The sequence below is a fragment of the Lissotriton helveticus genome, chromosome 10 (assembly GCF_964261635.1).
Source record: "Lissotriton helveticus chromosome 10, aLisHel1.1, whole genome shotgun sequence".
NCBI classification, from domain to species: domain Eukaryota; kingdom Metazoa; phylum Chordata; class Amphibia; order Caudata; family Salamandridae; genus Lissotriton; species Lissotriton helveticus.
Window position 1 is genome coordinate 803,151,863 of NC_136071.1, and position 25,427 is coordinate 803,177,289.

At 45.6% G+C, this 25,427-nt stretch overlaps 1 protein-coding gene across 1 annotated transcript in view; it reads left to right on the forward strand.

The window, feature by feature from the left end:
• The window catches only part of MPP7 (MAGUK p55 scaffold protein 7), a 1,171,941-nt gene that overhangs the window by 1,080,991 nt on the left and 65,523 nt on the right, over positions 1 to 25,427 (forward strand). Inside the window, exon 16 of the mRNA XM_078663396.1 lies at positions 24,725 to 24,833. Coding sequence (XP_078519522.1) covers positions 24,725 to 24,833 — 109 coding nt within the window. The remainder of the gene's footprint in view (positions 1 to 24,724; positions 24,834 to 25,427) is intronic.

The following is a 25,427-nucleotide window of genomic DNA, read 5'->3' on the forward strand; positions in this document are numbered from 1 at the left end:
ATCCGAGTTGCTGATCTGAGCCAGCCATCCACCACAGGGGGATCCACTTATAACCACCTCCTGCATATTTCCCTCCCGGCCAACAGTACCATGTAAAAAAAAAGCAGCCTACACCAATCAGCCTTTGCGTCGTGCTCTGCGCTTTCACTAAATTCCACTCCAAAAAAGACCAACGATTGGCTTACCTCATTATCAAACCCTAACACTGTTGATAATACATTACCCGCTCTTTGCCAAAAGGGACCAGTGCAGAGCAGTTCCAGCAAACATGTATATTATTGACTTCTGCTTTCCACTCCTTTTACAGCTGCTATTTTCTTTTCTCGTGATCCTTGCCAATTTCAATAGGGTCCACTAACACCTATGTAGAGTAAAGAAATTATTCTTTTTAAGAGTAGCAGATTTAACTGTAGAAAATAATACGTTTAAGGATACTTGCCATAATTTCTCGATCTGTATTTGCGGCAACTCTATTGCCAAGAGGTGACTTAGGGTTTTGATCAAGTGCTTTGGCAAGTTATCTGTATCATGTAGAAACTTCTTTCTTCCTAGGCCCAAGATTCGGCAAGTCCATTTACATTTAAGTTTAACGCTGTGTTATGCCCCTCCTGCTGCCGTAAAAATGCAGTGATTTGTAACTACTTAAAGGGTAAAAATTGAACTCTGCGTGTTCCGTCCATTGTTCTCAAGTTAATGGTTTGCCATTTCTCCATAAATACCCACATCTTATGATACATTTCTTATTAATGGATACACATAGCCCATCTTTAAAATACGCTGTGGACCTGGGGCAATTCTCAGACTGGCGCCCACATACTGAAGTACAGGATTTTCAACACCTTCCTTATTTCAAACCATATCCTAACCTGCCACTTGCAAGATTCTCAACCTTATCTTTAAAAATAAAAAGAGAAACTGGGTGACCCAAAGCTATACAGAAAACCTACTTCAGAAATACTCTTTAACATACATAGCTGTATTTTGCCAAGTGTACTAAAATCCGGTGCCCCTATTAACATCCTGCAGTTTTTTAGCTGAAATACACAACTGGGAAGCCGGATATCTGGCAAACCCAGGACTCCCTTAGCCAATTTCCTCCTAAGCTTTTTCCATTCCACGCTGATTCCTCTTGAAGGTTAAATAAAGCTACTTATATCCCCTTGTATCGTTCATAACTCCTTCCTGTCAAAGGATTATCAAATAAGGTGGTTACCTTCAGCAGGACTACCATTTTTACAAAGTTGACACGACCATAACAAATGGTTAATTTTCCTAAAAAGCATTTTGATCTCTTACCACGCTTTTTCAATTCACGTCTGGGATCATCTCCAGATTTGTATCTACAGATACCCCTAAGTATTTGATCACCTCCTTTCTCTTTACCGCTTCCAAGACATTATTTCCGTTTTATCTTGGTTAACCTATTTACCAAGGGTATTATGTCCTGATGCAGATCGGCCAAGATTTTGCCTACATTTGCAGTATTGATAATAAGGTCATCTGCATACAGGGCTAACTACTTCCTAGAGTCCTTGCACTCAAAGGGAACTATCATTCAATTCAGTCCCAGGCTTTGAGCAATGGGCTCCATATACAAATCAAATAACAGGAGAGAGAGAGAGAGAGAGAGATATATATATATATATATATATATATATATATATATATATATATATTCACTGAAAAAACCATAGGTTATAGACCATATATAGTTAGGAATTAGCATTTGAAAAACCTTATTTTACTCACACAAAACCATTGAAATTCCATATATAGTTAGTTGCACTAACTATATATCGCGCACCCGCAATCCACTGCTGATCATGTCACATATTACATCATTCATGACATGGTCAGTGACATCACTGATGACATCACTGATGACATCTCAAATGACATCACTGATGACATCACTGATGACATCATCCAGTGACTGTGTGTTTCTGTAAAGTTTAAATATGTTTTAGATATTGAAGAATGAGTAGATGTATAACTGTCTGGACGAAAGGATTTAGTAGGTGCATGACTGAATGTATGAGTGAGTGATTAAATGTGTCTCACTGAGTGCATGGGTTAGTGACTAAACTGTCTTAATTTGTGCATCATTATGTCTGTTGTTCTGTAAACTACTGCATGTGTTGATCAGTAGCTATATGATTAACTATATGGGTTATTGATTGATTGTCCAAGTATTTGTATGGGAGACTGAGTGTGTGTGTGTGGCTGGCTGGGAGGTGTGTGACTCTGTGCAGATCAATGTGTACTTGTATCAATGATTGTATAAGAAAGTAAGTATGTGTTACTATATGTTTGAAAATGTAAGGTGCTCTATGTTTAACTGTATAGACAAGAAAATGGAAGTGTGATTGATTCTTTACAGGACTGACTAGGTGTGTGAGTAACTCCATGGATGAGTGGCAGAGTGTGAGTGTCTGTATAGGTGTATGAGTGCATATGATAGTGTTGTAAAGATGAGTGATTGTATGTATGAATGATTGTATGGGTGAATGAGTGAATGTGTGTGTAGACGTAGGAATCAGTGAGTACGTATGTAGTAACTAGTATTGGTGTGTCAATGGTTTCAAAAATTATACTCTGTATTTAACACTGGGTGAAACAGAGGTTATATTAAAATGTGAGGAGATGCATTGTATTGTCACATGAATGATATCATCAGTGATGTGGTCATTGATGTCAAATGAGATGTCATCAGTGATGTCATCAGTGATGTCATTTGAGATGTCATCAGTGATGTCATCAGTGATGTCACTGACCATGTCATGAATGATGTAATATGTGACATGATCAGCAGTGGATTGCGGGTGCGCGATATATAGTTAGTGCAACTAACTATATATGGAATTTCAATGGTTTTGTGTGAGTAAAATAAGGTTTTTCAAATGCTAATTCCTAACTATATATGGTCTATAACCTATGGTTTTTTCAGTGAATTTTCAAGGTTTTGTAAATGCTAATTCCTAACTATATATGGTCTATAACCTATGGTTTTTTCAGTGAATTTCAATGGTTTTTTAATACCAAATATCATAAGCTGTCGAATGTCAAGTACGTGGTAAGTGAAAACATTTTCGTGTTTATGCACACTGATCTGCTTTGAATGGTGCCCCCCCCCCCTCATTTCTATTAGGAGTACTCTCTCTTTGCAGATAGTGAAAGGTAGTTAACGCAGGCCTTTGCCCCCGTTGTAATCCGTCGTGCCTGCTTCTCTCTCCATTTGATTGATTGTTATCCAAGTATTTACTGTTTTAGAATTAGTTCTCTTTGGTTCATTCTCTATTTACAAACAAACAGAGTCGCAATACTCTGTTTAGTCTTTGCAGATAACGAAAAATCGTGTAAAAAAAAAAAGAAAAGGAATCGAGCAAAATCAGTAGGCCACTAATGGGATCTCTTTTTGCCCTCGCTAAAATAGAAACATTAGGAACAACCCCTCATGACAAATACAAAACTAGTGAGATGAACTGAACTCCACACAATGATGGCTGCAAAACAGCTCGGCTCCGCCACCCACCCCGCCCAAAATAACGATAAAGAGCGGCTGCCATGATTGGTTGCGGAATGGCCACAACGGAGCTACGAAATGGTGCTGCTCTCATGCTAACCCCAGCTTCGGTCTGAAACATCCAGAAACACTGTAGACTACCAATTCGATCAGTTCCGGTAGCGCCCCAATGTAACCCGGTAGAGAAGAACTAGCCCTCCCCTCTTTGACTGATGGTTCTTGTTGCCTGTCCCTTCTGTTGTCATTTAACAGAACTATTTAGCCTGCTGAAAGGGGTTGTGTTCCGACCGCTGGTTGGTGGAGACATTTTGACTATATTCTGGACCTGCGTTGTCGCGTAATGCGTCATATGACGCGCCGCGTTAGCGCATCCGGAAGTCATCCGGGGCGCGCAGCGCGTAACGTAAGCATAACAAGTCATGTGACTTGTTAATAAAACTTTTCATTGGTTCATTTTACTTTTCTTATTCTAATGATGAAAGGCTTGGTCATATGACCTAAAAATTACGCTTTTAATTACTTCCGAACATTATTTTCTCTTAAATAGATGTTATAATGTTCCAGGCTAATGTACTTTCCCGGAAATTTTACAACTGTCCTGCAAGTAAAATATATTCTTTTTTCGAGAAAAAGAGCGTTTCTTCGTCCCATGACGGAGCCGTTGAGCAAAAGAGGGTCGACCTGCTGTCTTAGTCGCCGATACGCCTGAATATGAGATTCTTATCGATCACTTTATGTTGCAGGAATAGAAAACACAACAGCCCTTGACCATTTATCTTTACTGCGTTCCTTCGTATTATACCTTTTACCCTTCATGTAATTGGTCTGCTTTATTTCACTTGCCTTTTAATGATTCTAAAACAGTGACTATTATTAAAAACTTTACCAATGTATACACTACTACCATGTTTTCTTTTAAAAACCTTTATTGTGAAAATTTCATTATACAAATACGAGCCTATAACCACGTGGGCCTGCCACGGAGCAAACTGTAATCGTATATGATGAATAGACATTTACACTGTAGAGGAACGTAACGGGCGGGCCATTAGGTTGCAAAAACTAAGGTGTCTAACAGTTACGGAATCGGTGGACGTACATTTTATAATTAAAATACGACAGGGCCAGTTACAATAAAATTATCTAGATATACATTTGCGGGCAAGTACCATGGGTGACGTTAATTCGAATTTTCAACAGTACAGTAATCAATAACACATCAGAACTTAATATCAATAGGGATGTCGAAATATTCAATCAATTCTCGTCCCCGCCCGCCATGTGCTTCAAAACTGCATACGTATCTCGTGATTTCAAGGTTCTGCAACCAGTACACAACAAGGAGTTACGAGTCCCATTCATTCCGGCGCCATTTTGGGCGAGGACGGGCAGGTCCAGGATATAGTCAAAATGTCTCTACCAACCATCGACTAGGATGATGTTCATATGCTGTATTTATTAGAGTAACACTCATCTGCCCACATGAAATTAATTTACCACAATCTAAACATGTCATTTTAATCTTTCCAAAGTTCTTCTAAATATTTGGGACCGTTTCCCTTGCCTCTGAAGCTCTCAGTGCCACTTCTTTGATGAATGTACTAGCAGGTCAGGGGTTCTCCTCCAAATCTCTCTTTTATGCAGCACTATAATTAATTGGTGCCACCTCTCCATATGACGATGCATGGTATAGTTACCACAACTATATTTTTTTTCGGTTCCTCTGGAGAGTTCATCGTGGCAGATGAAGCGTGTAACATACCGGGCATTTACCTTTTTTTGCATGTACAGGAAAGGAAAAAAAAATCGAGCGTCCGAGTTCTAAGGTGTCCCAGGACAATTTTAGTGGACCAGGCCCAAATCCAAAGAACAGGCCGCCATTTTGAGAGTCCTCTTGCAGCCGCCTGTCGCTGTAGCATCAAGAGCAGCCGAAACTCAGCTGAATGGCAACTGAAACGGTAAATGGGCGCCCCACTACATTTCAGCATTGTAGGATGACCACACCAGTACAGCAACTTGCTAGACATCACCTCGGTGCCATCCGGATCTCGGCGCCCCACTGCAGATGAAGTGCCTCTCAACTATGAAACCACCACGGTGACATCCGGATCTTGGCGCGTTGTGCTGCCTTCGGCCTATTCGCACATCGGTCCGCTACTGACGCCATCTCACAGGCTAATGGGGTGACCCACGCCGAGTTTCAGCATTGTAGGATGACCACACCAACTTGCTAGACATCACCTCGGTGCCATCCGAATCTTGGCATCTCAACGCCTAGTGGTATCTTCCATACAGAAAATATTGTTACGCTGCCTTTGGCCCCATTCGCACATCAGTCCGCAACTTAGACATCACCTCGATGCCATCCGGATCTTGGCATCTCAGCGCCTTGTGGTGTCAGTCAGAAAATATTGTTGCGCTGCCTTTGGCCCCATTCGCACATCAGTCCGCTACTGACACCATCTCACAGGCCAATAGGGCGCCCCACGCCGACTTTTACCATTGTACGATGGCCACACCAGTGGCACAACTTGCTAGACATCACCTCGGTGCCATCCGAATCTTGGCATCTCAACGCCTAGTGGTATCTTCCATACAGAAAATCTTGTTACGCTACCTTTGGCCCCATTCGCACATCGGTCCGCAACTTAGACATCACCTCGGTGCCATCCGGATCTTGGCATCTCAGCGCCTTGTGGTGTCTTCTACTCCGAAAATATAGTAGAAAATATTGTTGCGCTGCCTTTGGCCCCATTCACACATCAGTCCGCTACTGACACCATCTCACAGGCCAACAGGGCGCCCCACGCCGACTTTTACCATTGTACGATGACCACACCAGTGCCACAACTTGCTAGACACCACCTCGGTGCCATCCGGATCTTGGCATCTCAGCGCCTTGTGGTGTCTTCAAATCAGAAAATATTGTTGCGCTGCCTTTGGCCCCATTCGCACATCGGTCCGCTACTGACGCCATCTCACAGGCCAACGGGGCGCCCCACGACGACTTTCAGCATTGTAGGATGGCCACACCAGTGCGGCAACTTACTAGACACCACCTCGGTGCCATCCGGATCTTGGCGCGTTGTGCTGCCTTCGGCCTATTCGCACATCGGTCCGCTACTGACGCAAACTCACAGTCCAACGGGGCGCCCCACGCCGACTTTCAGCATTGTTGGATGGCCACACCAGTGCGGCAACTTACTAGACACCACCTCGGTGCCATCCGGATCTTGGCGCTTTGTGCTGCCTTCGGCCTATTCGCACATCGGTCCGCTACTGACGCAAACTCACAGGCCAACGGGGCGCCCCACGCCGACTTTCAGCATTGTTAGATAGCAACACCAGTGCTGCAACTTGCTGGACACCACCTCGGTGCCATCCGGATCTTGGCGCGTTGTGCTGCCTTCGGCCTATTCGCACATCGGTCCGCTACTGACGCCGCCTCACGTGCCAACGTATTTTCTCCGCATTTTACACCCTATGCCGCATAACAGGTCATGTGACTTGTTTATAAAACTTTTCATTGGTTCATTTTACTTTTGGTTTCCTAATGATGGAAGGCTTGATCATGTGACCTAAAAACAACACTTTTCATAGGATGAAAACTTTTTTTTTTTCCCCAAACGATGAAAGCCCCACCTTGTTTCTGGATGTTTCAGACTGAAGCTGGCGTCAGCATGAAAGCACCACCATCTCGTAGCTCAGTCGTGGTCATTCCGCGAGCAATCATGGCAGCCGCTCCCCACCAGAAGCCTGCAGGAGTCGGAGCCCCCAAAACTTTTGATGAATTCTCAAGGCGGAGGGGACGCTTTCGAGAATGGGGTCCAAGACCTAGCAGACAAGCGTCCGATTTCCAAGGTGTCCCAGGGCCATTTCAGTGGACCAGGCCCAAAAAGGAAACAGCCTGCCGCCATTTTGAGAGTCCTGTGACAGCCGCCTATCGCTGCACCGCAAGAGTGGGCGCAACGGACGGAATGGCAACTGAAACGGTAAAGGGGCGCCCCACTACAACAGATGACACTCCACCTGGAGAGGCCCGTTCACGCCGCCTCCCCCGGGGCGCTCCACGCCGTTATTCGGAGCAGCATTGTAGGATACCAAAACCAGTGCGGCAACTTACTGGACATCACCTTGGTGCCATCGTTCTGCTGCCTTGGAACTATTCGCGCAACAGTTTGCTACTGATGACCCACCCCCCGCGATGCCCCATGCCGTTATTTGCCGGGTGACAACTTACTAGACATCACTTTCGTGTCATCTAGATTTCGGCGCGTTCTGCTGCCTTGGAACTATTCGCACAACAGTTTGCTACTGATGACCCACCCCCCGCGACGCCCCACGCCGGAAATCTGGACGTTGTGCTGCGTTGGGACTATTCGCACAGCCGACCGCTACTTCGTTGTTTTTCCCTAAAAATGTTTATATGTTATTACTATTTTTGTTTTCTTGTTTATATTTATAAATTATTAAAGTTTTATAATCTTACTACTTTGTCGGAGTGCTATATATTTTTAATGTGACACATAATTGTAAAAACTTTGATGTACAAACAGTCATCCCTGGAATCTTCCGCTTCAGGCTCGGTCCCCTCCCCAATCACAATACAGGATGGTTTTCAGATAATAGCAACGCTTCTGCTGTGATGGATCTCATCGAGTGTGGGCCTTGATCTACTATAACTCCTTTGAAGAGGGGTGATTCTTTACAGCTGTGGCCATAAACTACATCTGCAGGGCTAGCTGATACCCTAGGACCAGCCTGGACAATCGGACACAGAGGAAAAGGAGTGTCAGAGGGTGCGGTAGTGAATAGGGCGAAAGGGAGGTGTCGGGCGGGCACAGGGTGTGATTCTCAGGGAACAGCAGCGCAGATGGGGGAGGTTTATTACCCATGCATAAGACAGAGAGCGGGGGTGACCACTGCCTGGGGGAGATGCTTGCGAGGGTGGGGAGCCATGCTAAGGATCGACAGCGTGCACAGAGTGGGTCTGGTCAAGGCATCTAAAATGGCTGCCGTGCACGACAAAAGTGTGGCATTTGAAAAAAGACAAGATGGCGCAGACAATGTTTTTCAACACTTCCTGATTTCGTTCGAATCGAACGTTAACAGACGTTGGGGCATATTACCAAAGTTAAGCGATATTTATCCCTAACGATGCTTAGCAACGATTTTTTTACCGTCAGAAATTATCGCAGATAAACCTTGCTATTATCAAGGTTTATCGGAAATACAATAAAAAACGACCGCAATGCATTAATATCGCTGAAAACTCAGCGATATTCATGCATTACCGAGCTAATGCTCTTAGCCATGTTATCCACCTCCCATTGGATAACATGTCTAAGAACTGCTCAGGGCAGGTGGTAGCTTTTGGAGATATTCGCCCTTATCTCGAATATTTCCAAAAGTTGATAATAGGAGATAGCGATGTTAGCGACTGTTTCCAGTCGCTAACATCTTGGCATGCCCACTTTGCATGTCATTAGTGATAAATATCACTCACATGCAAAGTGGGGCCCAAGATGGTCGCTATCTTCTACTAGCCGTCGCTAACTGGTGTTAGCAACAGCTAGGTAATACACATATAATTTTATCTCCGCGAAGCGGAGCGCTGTTACAGATATATATCTTGTTTCTGAACGTTAATTTCTCAAAATGCACTGAAGCACATATATTGAGACCTAGCAAAGGCACATCGGGCTACCAGTCCCTACAATTTTGCCAAGTTTCGTGCAAATCCATTCAGCTGTTCGATCCTACCGAGAGACAAGATGGCGGCCGCTACGGACTGTTTGGAATGTTTACAGACACCGGAGAGCCAATCAGCTACGCTTCGCAAAGCTCCGTAACGCGAAAAGTACGCGAAGCGGTGCGCTGTTACAGATATATACCTTTTTTTGAACGTTAATTTCTCAAAATCCACTGGAGCACATATATTGAGATCTAGCAAAGGCACATCGGGCTACCAGTCCCTACAATTTTGCCAAGTTTCGTGCAAATCCATTCAGCTGTTCGATTATTATTATTTATATTTTTTTTTGCCCCGCGGGGCCCGTTTAAAACCTCCACATCAAACCTAGGGGGTGAGCGACAATGTACTATGCCCCCTTATGGTCATTTGCCCCTTCGCTTTGGCCTCCTCTTGTCTCTCGATCCTACCAAGAGACAAGATGGCGGCCGCTACGGACTGTTTGGAATGTTGACAGACGCCGGAGAACCAATCAGCTTCGCTTCACAAAGCTCCGTTGCGCGAAAAGTACGCGTAGCGGAGCGCTGCCCGGTCCGCTGTTACAGATATATATCTTTTTTTAAACGTTAATTTCTCAAAATCCACTGTAGCACATAAATTTCAGCCAATTCCGTCCACAAACGCCAAAGTTATTAGACATAGAATTTTCAAAAATCCCATAGAGAAAAAATCCTAACTATATATACCTACTGGCGACCGCCAGTAGGTAATATATATATATATATATATATATATAAATAGAGAGAGAGAGAGAGAGAGAGAGAGAGACACAGAGAGAGACACAGAGACAGACACAGAGACAGACACATAGACACACAGAGAGACACACAGAGAGACACACAGAGAGACACACAGAGAGACACCCCGACGAGGTGTGGCGCAGCAGTCAGGGCGACTGACTCCGGAACCCGGGGGCTCACGGTTCGAACCCCAGTGCCGGCAGCAGATCAGCCCAGCACCATTTGACTCTGGGCAATAGCTCACTTAATCTGCCCGTCGGCCCCCAGCGCCTTGACACCTTCGGGTAATTGTTCGTGCTTTACAAATACTGGACATTAACATTTACATTCTTTATTCTAACCTGCCTTAAATTTTCATTAATTAGAGTTCTCCAGTATTTGGGGTGTCTTTCATAGATTCACATGCCTGAATCATTCCCCGTCGTCGGAGTAGGAGTCCCACGGTATATAAAAAAGCAGTAATAAGCTATTTGTACATAGCAAATAACAGTTATAATAAACCAGGAAGTGAGTAGCCTCAGCTACCAATGAAAAACTTCCACATTAGTGACCATCCAAGTCATTATGTTAGACCAACTGCAGCCAATCAGGCCACAGCTCCCACCTATGTATTCTCCCCAGAGACCCAGGCTGTCAGATTTTTTACCGCACGTCGTGTGATAGGGAGTCTCTCTGAGCTCTGCTCAGTTTATTCTTCTACACTTCAAATTTTGAAAGTTCTTTCTTTTCAACATGTCCACATCTAAGTCCCTTTTCAGGGCCTGTGACTCTTGTGGCAAGGCAAGGCTCTTCAAGGAAGACCCTCATTCTCTCTGCATTTACTGCTTGTATCCAGACCATCAGGCTAAGGAGTGCAAGATTTGTCGCACTTTTCCCACTAAAACCCTCAGGGACAGAGAGGGTCGCCTCCTACTATGGATACAACGGAATAAGGACAAGGACTTGCCACTCTCTGAGGTAGGAAGTTTGGCCTCTATGTCTTCTATGGGATCTAGAAAGAGGATGGCTGAGGGTAAAGTAACTACCCCTAAGGCTAAGGTGGCGAAACAGGCCCAGCACACGCTTGCTGCTGAGGTACCTTCTACTTCTACAGTGAAGAAAGCCTGTGAAAAATCTGTGAAGCCGCCTGTCATTAAAAAGACTGCCCCTTTATTGTCACCTCAGAGGCTTACAACCAAGGCAGCAGCTCCTCTGCCGGTTTCCTGTCGGACTGCCACTACAGTGACTTCCACTGTGACCTATTCCTCACCAAAACCCTCTTTGGTGGTGTCCTCAGTGTCCTCACCTACCTATGTTCATGTTCAAATTCGTCCCATCTCGTCGACGAAGAAAGTTTCACCTACCGTCGACGAGCCTCCGTCGACGAAGCCTTCCTCAGCGTCGAAAAAACCCTTCCCGTCGACGACGACACTACCGTCGACGAAGAAAGCCTTGCCGTCGACGGCTTCACCGTCGACGAAGCACCCGTCGACGGACTCATCGTCGACGAAGAAGACTCCGTCGACGATCCAACCGTCGACGAAGAAGACACCGTCGACGGCCCCGTCGACGAAGTCGTCGACGACGGCCTCGTCGACGAAGAAGATAACGCCGTCGACGGCCCCGTCGACGGCCCCGTCGACGAAGAAAAATATTCCGTCGACGATGAAAGGTGTTCCGTCGACAACAACGACGACGTCGTCGACGTCGAAAAACGGATCGTCGACGACACCTCTCCAGCCACAGTCGTCGACGACGGCGAGTTCGTCCCTCACAGCAAAGTCAATGCCACAGGACTTCCCGGTGGCCCAAGGGAATCCAATGACACCGAAACTGTCAACTTGTACAGATCTTCAAGTCTGGTCTGCAAAGAGCAACCCCATATCGTTGCCTTCTCCAGCCACCACTGCGGCGCTTCTACAACGCCCATCACAATCTGCATGTATATCACCACTCACCATGCCAGACAGGCTGTTGGATTCAGACGAGGACTCAGGTGGAGATTTATTTCCAGCAGCTACGAGTCCTTCTGACTTGCTCATACACGTTAAGGAACAGGAGGAAGAGGAGCAGGTGACGCAACAGACAAGGTTGGATCCTGCACCACCATCAGGGACACAAATGCCCATGGAATTATTTAAATATTTAATGTCCATGTTGGATGATTACTATCAACGTTTTCCGCCCTCGGAATCGGGCGACTCACACCTCACTTCCCCCCCGCCTAGAGGAACTCCGCATTCAATTCCTCCTGCAATGGAAGAATCGATACATGCCCCATCCATGCCGGTACCAGCTAATCAACCGGTAGATGAGAATTCTGAAGCGGAAGCTCAGGAAGAAGGAGAATTGGATGAATCGGATTCGTCGGAGTATGAGGATTATCAGGTTGACTCCCCTGCTCCAGATGAACAGCCGAAGGCTGAATCACCACCTGTGGATATTGCAAATTTCCACAGGATTATGGATAACGCTACCAAACGATTCCTCATTACCATGGAGACAAAACAGGATGATTGTTTCCTGTATGATTTCAAAAATCTGTCCCAAAGACAGAGTTGGTCAATACCGATCATAGAGTTTATTTGGAAAGAAGGTCTAAAGATCATGGCCACTCCAAACTCTTTACCTCCAGTTCTGCCACGAGTGGATAAAAAGTACAGAGCGCCTGCTTCTTCACCGGCTTGCCTGATTGGACAGGCCAAGACAGACTCGGTCATTGCACAAGCAGCTCAAAAAAGGGCTAAAAACCCATCATCTCAAATCTCCACGCCTACAGACAGAGACGGAAGACGACTCGATACCATTGGCAAAAAGGTTTCCACGATTGCAGCGACCACAGTAAGGGTTGCTAATTCTATGGCAATTCTGGGCCGATACGATAGGCAAATGTGGTCTGACATTTCGCCTTATATTAAGAAACTGCCTGAACCGGACCGGTCTGAGGCTATCAAAATTCTACAAGAAGGAGAGTGTGCGTCGTCAGAGATCATTGACGCTGCAGTGGATGTAGCAGCTACAGGCTTCAGACAATTGACAGGAGCCGCAGTCCTTCGGACAGAGGGATGGTTAAAATCTACATCTTTTAGACATGAAGTACAGTCCAAGGTCTTAAATATGGCTTATGATGGCGAGTTCCTATTCGGCTCGCACGTGGATGAGGCTTTGCAGGCCATAAAGAAAGATACTGAAACTGCACGATCTTTGGGCACTCTGCAGTTTCGAAAATCTTCCTTTCGTGGCGCAAGAGGAAGAGGAAACTTCTCCAATAGAGGAGGATATTACCAACAGCGCAACTACACTACTTCTCAAAACACACAGAGGTACCAGCCATATAAGCAACAACCTTATGGCCAAAGACGAAACTCTTACGCACAGCCCCGAGGTAAAGCAACCTATCGGGGAAGAGATAACACCAACAAGAAGTGAGATTCACTTCCTGCCGCCAAAGTGTCCCCGCCAAAAACGAATTGGAGGAAGAATATCCCTGCATTACTCAAGATGGTCCAAGATTACTACAGACAAATGGGTGCTGGATGTGGTATCCAAGGGACACATTCTGGAATTTGTAAAAACCCCTCCAAATTCTCCTCCAAAAGGACCGCCCCCAGCACATCTCAAGGAGCTCTTCATCCAAATCAATACCATGATTCGAAAAGGGGCAATCGAGAGAGTACCTCGACACCAGAGAGGGAAAGGTTTTTACTCTCTTTTTGTTCTTGATACGCAAAAAATCAGGGGAATGGCGCCCAATCCTCGATTTGCGTGCCCTGAACAAATTCATCAAAAAATTGACGTTCAGAATGTTAACACTCCAAGAGATCCTCCAGTTTTTGGCAGAAGGGGACCACTTGGCAACACTCGACCTTCAGGATGCCTACTTCCACGTCCCTATCTTCCCCAGACACAGGAAGTTCCTAAGGTTCAGAGTGGCTGGCAGGGATGTCCAATTCAAGGTGCTTCCCTTTGGACTGCGTTCAGCCCCGAGGGTGTTCACGAAAATGCTTGCACCCGTAGCGGCGCACCTACGATTGCAGGGAATTCAAATATACCCTTATCTGGACGATTGCCTTATCAAGGCCAATTCCTACGCCGCAGCAAACGACCATGTCCAAAAATGCCTTTGCCTGTTTCAGAGCCTGGGGTTTTCAGTGAACTTAGAGAAATCAGATCTAATTCCATCTCAAAGAAAGTCCTTCTTAGGAGCAACGCTGGATTCCAAGCTCGCCCAGGTCTTCATTTCAAACGAAAGGCAGACAAAGATCAGAACGATGGCAACTACACTCCTCAGAAAAGAGTACGTTTCTGTTCGGAGATTCAAATCTTTCCTAGGGATGATCTCATCGTGCATCCCTCTCACTCCAAACTGTCGTCTGAGGATGAGACCATTACAAGAGGAACTCAGTCACCAATGGATGCAGATATCGGGGTCCTTCGAGGATATCATTACACTGACGCCTCGAATGAAGGACACAATCCTGTGGTGGAGCCAGAAACGCCACCTACAAATAGGCTGTGCTTTCCTCGCAGAAGTCCCAAGATTCATATTAACCACGGATGCCTCACTAGAAGGTTGGGGCGCTCACCTTCAAGGGATGACGATCAGCGGCAAATGGGACGCTCCACAAAAGAAATGGCACATCAATCTGCTGGAGTTACGAGCCATTTTCCTCGCCCTAAAATCCTTTCTGGCAATCCTACAAGGCTCCACAGTGTTGATTCGAACAGACAACACAACGAGCATGCATTACCTGAACAAGCAGGGGGGTACAAGATCAGCCTGGTTGTCTCTACAGGCTCAAGAGATCTGGACTTGGGCTCTGGATCACGACATCAACTTGTCAGCAGTGCATGTTCCGGGAGTAGCCAATGTACTGGCAGATTCGCTGAGCAGATCCAAAAACGGCACTCACGAATGGGAACTGCATCAGCCAGCGCTGGATCGGATCTTCCAGAGGTGGGGTCTCCCCGATCTGGACCTGTTTGCAACTTATCAGAACAAGAAATGTACTCACTTTGCGAGCTGGATTCCCCACAGGGACTCTTGCGGGGACGCTCTATCACTAAATTGGGAACGGATCTTTGCCTACGCCTTCCCGCCAATTCCGTTAATACCCAAAGTCCTCAAGAAAATGAGAAAGCAACCGTGTCGAATTATCCTGATTGCTCCACGGTGGCCACGACAATATTGGTTCACGCAGCTTCTCCTTCTATCAGAGCGCGAGCCGATCCAACTGCCCCGAATTCCACACCTTCTAACAATTCAAGAAGGCAAGGTGTTTCATCCAGACCCTCAATCTCTGAAATTATCGGTTTGGCTCCTCAACACCATGAGTTTGCGCACTTGAACATTCCACAAGACTGTCAGGAAGTCCTGGCCAATGCTAGGGCGCCTTCCACAAACAAGACTTACAAACTGAAGTGGAAACGTTTCTGTGTTTGGTGCCACACTATGAATTTGCATCCAATGACTGCGGAGCCAGAAGCGATATTGCCCTTCTTTTTGCAGCTCGCTAAATCAGGTTTGGCGCACTCAACACTTAAAGTGTTCTTAGCCGCCATATCACGATACCGTCAGGACGGAAAGACTTCTCTATACTCCTCAAGAATAATACAACAATTCTTTAAGGGCTTATTTCGTATGTTTCCACCTGTACGCCGGCCACCTCCATCTTGGCATTTGAATGTAGTCCTAGCACAGCTTCTTCGCCATCCCTTTGAGCCTATCCATAAGGTCGATCTCAAGTTCATCACTTGGAAGGTTGCATTACTGCTGGCACTAACATCAGCCAGACGAGTGAGTGACATGCAAGCATTCACCACTAAGCCACCATTCTTGCAATTCACACCTGACTCTGTGATACTACGCACCAACCCGAAGTACATGCCCAAAGTGCCATCGGATTTTCATCTCAATGAGCCAGTGATACTTAAGACATTTTTTCCCAATCCGCAGTCACCAGCTGAGCGGACTTTACACACATTAGACATTAAGAGATGCCTTAAATTTTATCTTTCAAGAACAGCTGCCATCAGGAAGACGGATCAGCTATTTGTGGCGCATGGCAGACCAAGACAAGGCTGTGCTGTTACTAAACAGACTATCGCCAGGTGGGTCTCATCCACGATAGGGCTCTGCCATCAACAAGCAGGTAAACCCTTACAGACCTTGCCTAGAGCCCATTCTACAAGAGCAGTCTCCTCTTCAACTGCGTTGTTTGCTGGTGTGCCTCTCCCGCATATTTGCAGAGCCGCAACATGGTCCAGCAGACACACATTCACGAGGCATTACTGTCTGGATTCTTCAAGCGACACCGATGCCTCGGTGGGGAGAGCAGTCCTGTGAAATCTGTTTCAGTAAGGTGAGCCTCTGGTGATCTCTCCCACCTCCTTTGCACTCTTTACGCTTTCTTATGATGTTGCATTGCTTTCTTTTATGCATGATAACTATGTTTTTGGCGTATAAGAGCGACATATTGTATTACTGCTAACTACTCGGATTCAGGCATGTGAATCTATGAAAGACACCCCAAATACTGGAGAAGAACAATAGTTACTTACCTGTAATCTGTGGTTCTCCAGTATTGGTGTCTTTCATAGATTCACATGCACCCACCCACCTCCCCTCAGAGTCTCACCCAGACTGTTATGATATAACTGTATATACTCTGGTACACTCCAGTGCTACAAAAATCTGACAGCCTGGGTCTCTGGGGAGAATACCTAGGTGGGAGCTGTGGCCAGATTGGCTGCAGTTTGGTCTAACATAATGACTTGGATGGTCACTAATGTGGAAGTTTTTCATTGGTAGCTGAGGCTACTCACTTCCTGGTTTATTATAACTGTTATTTGCTATGTACAAATAGCTTATTACTGCTTTTTTATATACCGTGGGACTCCTACTCCGACGACGGGGAATGATTCAGGCATGTGAATCTATGAAAGACACCAATACTGGAGAACCACAGATTACAGGTAAGTAACTATTGTTCTTCTTGTAGTTGGGTCTGTGTATAGTAACTTAATGGCATTGGGATCTTTTAAGTGTTTAGGCATTGAGCACATGAATACACAGGAGGAAGGACACTGACAGATAGGGGTGGGGGGAGGGAGAGAGCGGGAGGCAGAGAAAAATAAGGAGCGATAGAGGAAGAAAGATGAGAAGAAAAGAAAGGTCCTGTAAGAAAGTGTAAAGAACCATGCAAGTTAGTGACATCCCTCCTGAGTTGGCGAGCAAACAAGGACGCTAGTTAATAGGATTCTCCCATCCAAATTAAACTCACCCTTTATGGTTCTTGGTTAGTAGGCCTCACCAGGCCTCAGACGTGCTTCCCTATACTGAACAGGCTCTGCCAGGTAAACAACTGCAAAGTGTCCATGCCCTGCTGATACCATATTAACATAAATATTAGTCAGCCGTAGTTGCAACCAAGCTACTTCCCCTTTATGCACAGCTCCGGATGAGGCGGGTTTGAAACTGAGCTCTGCCACAACTGGAGCATACCTTATAATCCGGCCAGTAATCCATTGTAGTAAGTGAGTACGAGGCAACGGAAGCCCCTGGTATATCTGAGAAACCGGCAGACCCGGAGTGAGATCTGCGAAGGGACCACTCAGCATGAGCAAAACCAAAACCTAAGAGACAGCGGGTGGACCAGTCAGTGCCATTGCCGGAGCGGGGGAAGATGAAGTAATTTGCCCAGAATCACAGGATGTTTAACCAACGCTGAGACTTGAACCTGGTTCCAAAGGTAGGAACTCGGCAGCTCAAGTCATTACAACACATCCTCTCCCCTCTTTCATGGTTAGTAATTGGTTCTGTTTTAGGCGGCGCCAACAGGAGAAATGGGCTTGTGCAAACTAGCCCCTAACAGGAGCTCCAGGACTTCTTTTGTTTTTTTGTTGTTGTTTTTTTTACAAATTAACCACTGCTGTGGGGAGTAACTTCTCATGGATGAGTGAACTGAATATGGCGCTTGGACATATATATGACATTATGGTATCTGCTGTTTATACCTGGCTGGTGATTGCCGACTTGTTTGTTGTTGTGACACCGGCTCTTTAAGGCTACTCCTGTGTGAGATGCTACTGTAAGCCACCCTGTAGGGGGGGGGCGAGCATCACGGTGAAAGATACTCTTTATTGCTGTTACACAACCTCAAGGGGCAGTTCAATGCCTGTTAAAGCTTGTTGACAGCTTTCTCACTGCGGTGTCCTTGAATCCTTAGCATCGGGGTGGTAATGGAACGTTGTATTCGTTAACATACGATATGAAGAGCATTTATGAAACGTTTCTTTACAGCAGTAGGTCTCCCGGCACTTCATAGCAGATGTTTAATGCTGCACGGTGCAACGGTATTCATTTTATAGTCCTCGGGGAGTGAAAGGCAGGGTTATACCCTGTCACAATAGAGTCCGTGGAGGGGGCATGGGAAGTATTAACCCAGCAAGACATTATACCCTCGCAATATAACATCGGGCGTCGTCACTACCTGGGGCTGCGTCTATAATGGGGAAGCGGGGTCTCGCCCAGCTTCCCCGCGTCTCCCTGTTTCCCCCCGCTTGCAGGTTGGGGTTACCTGCAATGGCTCACTCCAGACTAGCGGAGCTCAGCTAAGGACGGGGCTGCACTCCCGTCTCTCACGCCCTGCAATGACCCTGAGAGACGCATTCAACTGGTGCAGACACCAGCGCAGGCATGAAGGATATGGAGCCTGCCCGCTCCCGCGGATGGTGATCTCATCCCGGCATCACCCGTGCACATCTTTTTACACGGCGGACAGAAGATGTGCACGCGGGGACCGGCTTTACTGGCGGCGCAAAAAAAAGTCCACTGAGTATCACGCCACAAGTAAAGAGGCCATAACCCGCATGCACATCTTCTGTCTCGTTTGTCTCCCCACGTGCACGCTAGAATCGTATCGATTCCAAAAGGCCTCTCATGGCAGAGCAGCGCATGCACTGCTTTCGACAGGCCGAGACCTAAAAAGGACTGACAGCAGAGGCAGGGGTGAGGCAGGGACAAAAGACATTGAAAGCTCTCCAGGTCGATGTATTGCATGGTGTCTGTTTTCTATAGACCTGGGGTTAGAGAGTAACATATCTAAAGGATGCTGCAGGGATTGGAGACAAATGAGCAAGCCATCTCTCACTGCAGGGAGCGTTATGACCAAAGTGTTTGTAGTTTCTGCATAGCACTCGCAGTTAAGAGGCTGCTTCAGTGAACCAATAAAAACATAACCGGATCAAAAACTCGAGATATGAGTTTGTGAAACTGCACTCATGTCATGTCCCATGCTTCCTTCCCATAATGTATTATGCATAAGTGCTTTTGACGTATGTCATCACTGATAACCTGTTGAATTGCACAATTCAACAGATTATCAGCGATGGTCTTCTTAAAGAAAACTTTGCATTCCTTTGGGATTTTTTGCAAAGAAGGCATTATGTGGTTGCTACAGACTTTCCAATGATGAAGTGATGTTATTGTTTGGGTTAGTGCACGCCTATTTTTCTAGAATTTTCTAGAACCATTCTAGCCTGCAGCGTGGGTGGCCAGCGCTGGTTGTTTAGAGCGATGCAAAATGAATAAGCAATTGATCATTAGCCTTTGAGTCTGAAACATACACGCTAAATATGGGGTCTTTTCCACGAGTCGTCATGAATGTGGCTATCCTGCAGACCATGCAAAACATTTCTTGAGGACAGCAGACCTGCCCATTCCGAGAGTGAGCTTGCCCTCATCAAAAATGTGGTAAACCTAGCTCGCATAACCACAGCATTCGGTGCCGTTGCCATCGTCTGGGCACTTGTACCCTGCTGGTCCGTGGAATCGCCTGTGTGTCTTCCCAGCATGTGAGTCTAGAGTCACTGCTGGCTTTGGTGGTGGATGAGAATTTTCCCGCGCTTAGGGCCAGATAAGTGGCCTTGCGCATCCCATCTTGGCACGCGCTATGCTTTTGGGAAATTGGAGGGTATGGGGGAGGGAGGGGAGAAGAGAGCACTGAGCAATAGGCGCTGATCATAGCCAGCAGAGGAGCTCGCCAATTAGAGAGCCTGCCTCCATTGCCGGTGGCCCCGCTGCCCGCTGTGGATGGTAGGCGCGCTCATTTTTCACAGCACGTGCTGTGGACAGCGATGTCCCATGGGGCCGCGGGAGGGGGTCGCGCGTCGGGGATTAATGGGACAGAGGAACCGCCGGAGGCAGCCGCGGTGAGAAGCGGAGGTGCAACCCGCGCAGCACCTCTGAGGTAGCCCCACTGGCTGAGCCCACAATCTGTGTCCTAAAGCAGTACTCTGGAGAGCAATAGGAATGTGCAATCAATGTTACGTGACGCTTAATGCGTTGAGGCGACACATCCTTAATGCAGACATTAATGGAGCAAAATTCACCTTTAAACCTCTGTAGGCCTCTTCTCAGCTGAATGCAAAATCCGGCACAAATGTTTTTTAATCAAGTGTCACTATTAACAAGATGGGCAACGCATTTTCGCCATTTGCAGTTGTGTAGTTACCAGCAGGTCAAGTTTATAGGAAATTGTGACGGGTTAACTGTAGGTGTAATAACATGCGCAAAATTGGGCTGAGAAACCCCACATTTCTCACTGCTTACCCAACAAGCGGCAAAGAAACCTGACCCCAGACAGATGGCCCTGCACGCCCTGCTGGCTCCCCAGCATTTACCTTGCCGGAAGCAGGTGCGAGAATTGTTAACATATGGTGCTGCTCGCTCCTGCAAGGAAATCGCCAAACGTACATGCGTTGCAATAGAAAGCAATGCAACTCGTGCACGTTTTTGGGGAGAAAAGCTGATCGATTGCATGAGGTCCTCTCCTATGCAGCGCATGTGCGCTGCGTAGGCGAGACCTAAAAAGGACAGATATGCATATGTTTTAAGGTTCCACACTTGCCTATACCCGTAGGATCTATCCATTCTATTGTCCAACATAATATTAAAGTCCCCCACCCCATAATTATCGAATGGTGAGAGTCCAGAAGACCTGATGAAATTTCCTTCAGTGAATCTAGATCTATGTTAGAGCCATGGTACCCAACATAAGTAAGAACTGTGGAATGCGCCCTGATCTTTACTATTACCCACTTCCCCCTGTCATCAGCTATTGACTCCAAAACTTCTACCCCTGGTGTGTACCTTATCAATACTGCCACCCCCTTTTCACAACATGACAGCGTTGTGTAAACTACTTGCAAAAGCCATCTCTAATTATTGAAAAGGGCTGTACACACAGATTCTGAAAGATGCTTTTCCTGCAAAAGCATTACCGACGCATTGTAATCCTTTCAATTCTGGATAACTAAATATTGCTTCCTGTTCATTCTGAGGCCATTCACAAACAATGTTGAAATCGATAGGGATTGAACCCCCCTTTTTCCTACCTTAACCTTCCACATTCCATTGCCCAATGTAGTTTTAACTAAATAAATAATTCTGTACAAAGACAAAAAAATGCTTCAGGACCAATTTTTTTTATTTGTTCCCTTGATGCTCCCCACCACATGCACTACCTTTCACCAAGGAACCCTCCCCACTACAATTTTTGACATTCTCTAAATGTCATGTTTTTGAGCTTGCCTGTAGAGACTCAAACCATGTACCCACCACAGTAATGGATATTCTGTTCCATTTTTTTTCTTTTCGAGATATCGTGAGCAAGCAGACAAGGGGCTGAGCCAGCAGGATGGTAGCACATTTGCAGAACCAGAGATAATGTATATAAGCAGTAATGGCAGCAGTAAAGACTTAATTTAATTTCAAAGTTAAAGTAAAGGATGTAGAGGAAAATACAGGTTCTGTTAAACCTTTCACGTATAGCTCCCGGCATGTTGCCGGATGCGCCGCATTGGTTTCGTGCAGCCCTGAAGCTCGGGTGGGGTGATGTATACTCTACTGGGGGAGAGTGAGCAGAGTCCGCACAGTCGACGAGGAATGCATTGCTTGCAAAGCAGTGGATGAGTACTTCGAGAGTAAGTTGCTATCCTGGATGTCGGGGGCAGGGATCCTCTCGGTGTGAGAACACGGCGAGGAACGGGCTGCAAACAAGGGTGCTATGGTGAAAGTACTTTACACCGCATGCCTGATACGACCCCATGGACTGTTTGCAAGTAAAGAGGAGGTATTTGCGTATCCTACAGAGACTGGAAGTGGGACCGGTAGGCTTAATAGGTACAGCTTGAGGTCTGGGAAAGTCCATAAACTGGAGAGGATTTGTGTTGTGGAAGGAGGAAAGCTGTCACTCTGTCAGGGTGGAGCCAGTGTGGAGAGCCGAAGAAGGTGAAAGGAAAAAACCTGGGCTCAGGAATAAACCAAATGTGAAATGTAAATCGCATTAGGAGGGCAGCACTAGTCTGGGAGGTAGAGGCAGGCAGGTGCAAAGGGCAAAGACCACCATTAAGGTAACCCCGTCACTTCGGTCCTTCTGTAAAGCAAAAACTGGGCACAGGGTGGAGAAAGATATCTTGAAGAGTCAGGCAGTAGAAAACTTGATTGAAAACCCTGCAGTTCAGGAGTGTGTGAGATGTGGAGTTTGGATGTTACATTTAATGATTGATACAAGCCCCTTGCCTCGTTTAGTGTGAAGACATAGAGTTGGGGAATTTCAGAGGGAAGTGTGACATGTAGAGAGGTGGAATCGTACCCCCCTGATAGAGGAAACGGTGCCCTCTAGGGCTATGGAGACTGAGGTTTGTGGGGTCCAATGACGAAGAGAGTATGCAAAAAATGCTCTCAAGTCTTTAGGCAGAAATAAGGATGTACTTTGAAATCCCTTAAATGAATCAGAGGGAAACATAGAGTACATATGCAGGTTTTAAGAAAATACTGGATAGTTTAGCCATGTATTACTGAGATGATAGAAAAGTAGGTCAAGAAACTGAACACAGAGGCAGAAGCAGATAGGGTGGAAATGTAGCTGTTGGACAAAAGTGTAGAGAAGCCTTGGATAAGATAGAAAGACTGGAGAACCATGCAAGAAGGAATAACCTATGCATTTTGAAAGTTCGGGAGGCCGCAGAAGGTAATGGCCTTAAGGGTTTTGTACTGTCTGCTAAAACAGGCAGTGTTATGCGCTGAGAACTTGGTGAGTCTGGATCAGGAAATTCAAAGAGTGCATTGAGCCCATTAAAGATTGTCCCGGGCTGTGAGCGACCCAGCAAGATCCTTGTAAATGTTCTATCATTTGTGGTGAAAGAGCAGATCCTAAGGACTGCTTTAAAGCAGAGGGCGCTGCGAGCAAGTGTAATTTGCTTTTCTATATGGTCTGATCTATCCAGGACAACCATAGATAGGGAATAGTAGATGGCTAAGCGTGTGGATGAGCTGAACGATTTGGGAGCTGGAGCTCAGGAAAAAATTCTTGCTCTGTTTAAAGTTATGTATAATAATTGAATGCACAATTTCAGGAACCCTCAGGACGTAGGCTAGTTTATCAGACAACTTAGGGATCCGGTTCTACTTCTGTGGAAAGTAATGACTGCCCCTGCTAAGCAGAAGGCCAAGCTATAAACACACTGCAGAAGCAAGAAGCCGGAGGTCTTTGGAGACACTAAACTTCTGTAGGGTTACATCAACGGCCTCGACTACCAGTACAACTAAATTGCCAGTACCTTATTTCAGAAATCGGAAAGAATTGGCGAATTCCCTCGTACGAAGTTCTTATCTTGTGGTACTGTGAAGACACTGATGGGGAAAGCCATTTCTATCTCGGGCCCCAAAACAGTAAGCAGGCACCACTAAAGGAATGTCAAGCTGACGAGGACTTCAAGTGCTGATAGGTTGCTCCTGTGTAAATCTCTCACTGCTGAATCATACTTATGTCCTGTGTATTGAAAATAAAGTTCTATAAAACAGGGCAATTCTAAAATGGGGCCTATTATAAATGTCGTCGTCGTTTGTATATTTCTTCAGCAAAGATCAATCTAACGTATTATTTTCCATCTTTCGCCAACCTTTCTTGTTGTTTGTGTTAAGTGCTTCTGGCTCAAGTAAGCATAAAGTGGCACACAAATGTAAATGCAGCTGCAAATTCTAAATAGTTTTTACACTTAACTTGGTGAAAATAATGTTTTCCAGCATTTTTTGCAGTAAGCAGGCTTTGCTTCTCTATAAATGTGTTCAAATAATACATTGAGATCACAACTATTGTGTTTGTACTTTGAGAATTTTAAAAGCAGGTCCTAGCTATTTTTTTATTACCACGCAGCAAAAAACCCAACAGCATTAAACCTGGGTGGCTAGAGCAATTCTGCCACAGGGGTGAACTGGCCTTTGATTCCACCGGGCATTTCCCCAGTGGCCTGGAGCCCTTAGATGTCGGCTTTATAAGCCCAGCGACGCTCATGGTGCCTCTGTCACTTTCTCCATTTCCCCAAGGTTTCATTTCAGCAGGCTCAAGGAAGCTTAAAGAGAAATAGAAGCAGGAGGAAGGTAGAGAAAAATCGAAATTAACGTACCTTATTAGTTCAGGTAAAATGATGTAAAACCTTTCTGTGCTATTAGTCTAAAGTGTTTTTTTCTGGATAATTTAAAAACGGATTTTAAAATGTAATTTTTTTTCCATACGAATAGTCTGCTAAATGTCCCTTGAGCCTGCTCAGTTACTAAACATGGCAACGTTCACATGAGCTGTGTGTTGGGGTGAACAGCTTGAACTAGGAGCAGGTGCTTGTGGCTTTCATGTACTTTATCCTAAGCTTGTGTTTTTTCATTGGTAGGTTTATGGAATTTGGTGAATACAAAAATAATTACTACGGCACCAGCATAGACTCCGTACGGTCAGTGCTGCTGAAGAACAAAGTCTGTTTGCTGGATGTACAGGCACATGTAAGTAAGCGGCACTGTTTTCAGATGTTGCATCAAAATAGTTTCCTTCTAGAAGAGATTAGTAGCAATGTAAGACCCACAACTTTTGAGAATGCTGTTTTAGGGGATGCTTTCAAGTCAGTTTACAAAACAATGTGAATAAAAAGTTGGTGAAGGTAGAAAATGTATATATATCGTGCACTGCGGTTCATGGATATATCTAGTAGTGGAGATGTGCTGTGTATTGCTGGCTGAACAGATGATAAGGCAATGTATTGGGTGGAGGAACAACATTCATCCCTTCACACCTCAGTTCCTTCTTTTGAGGTTATCATAAATCAAAAGTACTTTGATTTCAGTTTTTATAGTTCTCTATTTTCAAAGATTTTCGAAGCTATATTCTTCCCATGCGACACTCTTCCTGTTTTCTCAAATAAACAGTGTTTTGTTTTATGTTATCATTTAATTTCTTTAAATCAAGGCCCTTTTGATTTTTCCAAAGCGTTTAACTCCAGTTTTGGAAAAGGCAGCATATGATCAAGCACAAACATTAACAGAATGAAGCCCTTTATCTTAAAATATCATTATTACCGCGCTAGGCTTCAGAGAAAACGA